Raw genomic sequence first — 3962 nt, 5'->3', positions numbered from 1 at the left:
ATTTAGGATTCGCAATAATTTATAAAATTTAGGAGCGATCAAAGTATGTTGAAATTGAAGGACATATTAGCATATGCTAAGAGAAAAAGACAAAAGACTAGAGATCATCAAGACAAATTGGCATGTGTAAGAGAAAAAAACAAAAGACTAGAGATCATCAGATTTTGTCGGAACAACTCCCAAAACAATGCCATATGATATTTAGGATTCACAATAACTTATAATATATAGAGACAGTCAAACTGAAATTGAAAGACAGATTAGCATAGATAGAAGAAAAAGACAAGAGTCCATATTTTCTTCAATTCATGTCCTAAAAAATAAAGGATATTTTTTCTTCGGGATGGGACAGCACGTCATCCTCTCTTGACTGATCCTGCTTTCAAGTTGTAGAGCCCATGGGTATGTGGCTATAGCCCAAATAGATAGCCTTGTTTTGTCAACAAGGCAGCGATCCCACAATTAGGCCTATGCTATAACTACACCATCTACTCTATCATTTTCTGTCTATTTCCCTATTTATTAAGATACGATATGCTGGTTAAGGTGATGATATTTTGTTGTGTATGGGAGGCCTCTTTTTTGGAGCAGAATAATCCATTTCCATGATTTCTTCTGCAGCTGAATACTGATTCTCTGGGGAAGAAGAGACAAGAGTACTATTCATACTGTCTTCTGCTGACTTTGAAGAGCTCAAAAAGCTTCTTCTCCTTTCTTTAGACTTTAACAAGCTTTTCCTCAACCTTTTTGTCTCCTGAAATATATTGAAAATGCACATGCAGAATAATCAATTTCGTATTAGTGGACAAAACCTGATTAATATAGAAAAAACTAATTTTCCACGTTCTACTGTCTCTTGAAAAAAGTTCCAATTTTGATCACATTATACAATGTGAAAGGTTGGTGAATTGTGATAGTAAAATATTGTATTTTAGATAAATTTGACCAAATATATATCTCTTAGTTTTTTTAATCTTTGATTGTTAACTGAATAAAAGACTAGTACATGCTCGTACTCTAATTCATATAGCTAAAACAAAATCAAACTTGGATAGCATGCTAATTAAACAAAATATGGAGAATTGAGAGGTTTTCCCCGACAGATTACCTTCAACTTTGATGAAGTGTTGATGATGAAAGAATCTTGAGCTTCACGTCCTGCAATAAGATATTATAACTAAGTTGTGTTAGAAAGTCACTCCAGACAAGAAGAATTCTCTTCCAAAAGTCCAAAACGCCAAGACCCATTTTGTATCTTTGACCGACAGATTCAGCGTATTTTTGTTTGGGCTCTTTGACATGATGGAACATAAATCAGGATTAGAAAACAATGACATGATCATTCAGCAAAAGAGACACAAAATAAACAACTCTACGTGCATTGAATCTGAATGAAAATTTCTCGGTACGTCCTAGTTTATGTCCACTCATTTGCATGATGGAGTAAACATTATAAACCCTAATTATATATTTGATTTATGAAGAAACATCATCTCCGAGTGGGTACAAAAAGAAAGCTGTCTGATACAGTCAAGTAATCAAATCAGTTTAATCTTATGAGAACAGTTCTTTGTGGTAGTTACAAAGCCATACAGCTTAGTGTATCTCCCTGCATTGAGAGAAGATAGAATAATGGCGGTACTAATCATCAATTGTTCTTTGGAGGGTGTGTTTTTGGTGCACTGTAATCGACATGAAAAGTTGGTCCATGGTCGAAGTTGTAAGGAGGCGGTTTGTGCCATGGGACAGCCATGGATTTCTTTGAAGACCAATTACTCAAATCAATCTGGAGTTTACTGGCACCTTTGAGTTTCATGTTGAGCTGCTGCTGCTTCTTCTTTACAGACAAAGGCAATTCAGTTGAAGGGTTTTTCTCCGCCATTTCGTCTGACAATCTTGTAATAGATTGTGTTTTGGAACCAGTCATTTCCTGCAAATATATATATCAATTAGTTAAAATATTGAGAACTTCTCTTCAGCTGTTCTTAAACATCACACAAATGTGAAAAAGCTAAGTCAATTTTCAACATTTAACACTTTTTGTTTAGAATATGTGATGTTTAAGCCATTCACCTCTTCCCATGCACCCACAACCTATATTGGTGTTAAAACTTAAAACAATACTTACATCATGATTGGCAGGGGGGGCTCCAAGAGGCATATAGGTGTCGTGTAATAATCTATGGCCACTTGCAATACTCTGATGCTCAGCTGCAGCTGAAAGAAACGAAAGATTCATGAGCATATGATATTAAAGCTCTTGGTATTAATTATTCACATTCAATTTTGGAACGAAGTTTGCTTCTGGATTTTTTAGTCATGTATTCTTTCCACATCAACATTTTGGACCACTTTCAATTATTTACTATCAAAATGAAGAAAGTTTATCAATTTCAGTGTCTGTACGGAAAACATATACAATGAATCCAAAAGCAATCTTCATTATCAGCTGCAGAGATAAATGCACATATTGCATAAAAGGTTCTTAATTGGTATTAGTTTCTAACCCTCCATCTTAAGATAAAGATTACTTATGAATCAGCATACACTGTGTATGCTTTCGACATCAGGATTTCAAGATCACACTCAGTAATCTATCATCAAGAAGAGGAAAAGTAATCGATCCAAATTATCATATAAGAAATAAAAAAACATACATAGCAAATCCAGAAGCAATCTTCTTTACCTATAATATTCTGATGCTCAGCTACAACACAATGAGAGTAGAGATACATGAAGATATGACATAAAAAGTTCTTAGTAAGTATTACTTTTTTTGACAACATCAATGTTTCATTATGTAAAGAATATGTACAACCATTGAGTGTGATTCGAATCCTTCATATAAGTATGATCTAAACCATAGATATAGAAAACATACACAACCACTGACCATAATCTAAAAAGTTGATATCAAAACATTTGCAAATGAAAAAACAATCTTTCATTAAAACAAAAAAAAAGGAAAGAGTTATTTAAATGAAAACAAGTTCTAGGAAAATGAAAACTTTAGGCAATTCTAATGAGTTCACTCACCTCTTATCTGTCTACAACAATTGCAGAACTGGAGGAGGAGGCCTAAGAGAAAAACAATAAGAATCTGACATGGTGCCATTATTTGAGTGGCAAAACCTTATTGTGCAGTAAGAATACTAATGAACCTTCTATGAGCATATATATCTGTCTAGAGAATGTCTTTGCTACTCAGCATAGTAATCTTGCTCACGGGTTGTCAGAAGCATTTTACACATTATTCAAAACATTTATGAGCCTTTTCGTCCAGCTGGTTCTCTCTGGAAGGAGGGTTAAGAACATGCCAAGAAATCACAAATGAATCTCGCCACAAGTAAGCTGATAGCTATATTTTTCAACTTTTTCAAAGAGTTTTGTACTGAAATGGCTAAAAATGATCTCTGTCTTTTGGCAGGGAGGCCACTTCTCATGGGTGGTTCAGACCCAAATTCAATCAAGCGCCAAAAAAAAGAATTAGTACTTATAACTGAAGATCCAAGACTTCTATATTAGCTCTTGACAAAACATACAGACCCAGACTAGCATACACGTATGGCTGATAATAGCAAGCAATCCAATTCCAATTTTCATGCCTTACAAAATCCTTCTTGTTTGATCAAGACACTGTTAAATATGTCAAGGACAGAATTGCAAAATGGTGCCAAAATCAAGACCAGCGAAAGGAAGATGAATGCACAGATCTAGAGGGGCAACAGGCACAATTATCATGAATGAATAGATGATCCAAGCACAAGGGGTATTATACTTAATACCTTCTGTGTTGATTAGAGGAATTAGGGTCCACTCTACATCATTGGGACATGCGAATAGAGACTAGGTAGACTGGGGACAATGATGCATGGCTAGAATCCCATTACTAAACTCTGTACCCAATCAGTTTTGAGTTTAATGCTTCCAAAACAAGCGTGCCCACCATACAAATTGTAGTT

The 3962-nt window shown here is 34.8% G+C and overlaps 1 protein-coding gene across 1 annotated transcript; it reads right to left on the bottom strand.

The window, feature by feature from the left end:
* Positions 1 to 1414: 1414 nt before the first annotated feature.
* On the bottom strand, positions 1415 to 3370 carry LOC149570036 (uncharacterized). The gene is made up of 3 exons (XM_089817856.1): positions 3037 to 3370; positions 2129 to 2217; positions 1415 to 1930 (listed from the first exon to the last, which is right to left on the bottom strand). Exons 1-3 carry the CDS (start codon positions 3113 to 3115, stop codon positions 1649 to 1651), a joined length of 450 nt encoding a protein of 149 aa, XP_089673982.1. The 5' UTR covers positions 3116 to 3370; the 3' UTR covers positions 1415 to 1648.
* Between the last annotated feature and the right edge of the window lie 592 nt (positions 3371 to 3962).

This window comes from Cupressus sempervirens, chromosome 3 (assembly GCF_028749045.1).
Source record: "Cupressus sempervirens isolate cs-2001-9-10 chromosome 3, ASM2874904v1, whole genome shotgun sequence".
NCBI classification, from domain to species: Eukaryota; Viridiplantae; Streptophyta; class Pinopsida; order Cupressales; family Cupressaceae; genus Cupressus; species Cupressus sempervirens.
Note: the sequence above shows the minus strand (reverse complement) of the source record. Positions and strands in the feature narration are given on the sequence as shown.

Coding starts and splice junctions, on each gene's coding strand:
- LOC149570036 (XM_089817856.1), bottom strand. CDS start 3,115: ATGGCACCATGTCAGATTCTTATTGTTTTTCTCTTAGGCCTCCTCCTC. Junction 2,218..3,036: donor TTGTTGTAGACAGATAAGAG/GTGAGTGAACTC, acceptor CGTTTCTTTCAG/CTGCAGCTGAGCATCAGAGT. Junction 1,931..2,128: donor CCCCCCCTGCCAATCATGAT/GTAAGTATTGTT, acceptor ATATATTTGCAG/GAAATGACTGGTTCCAAAAC.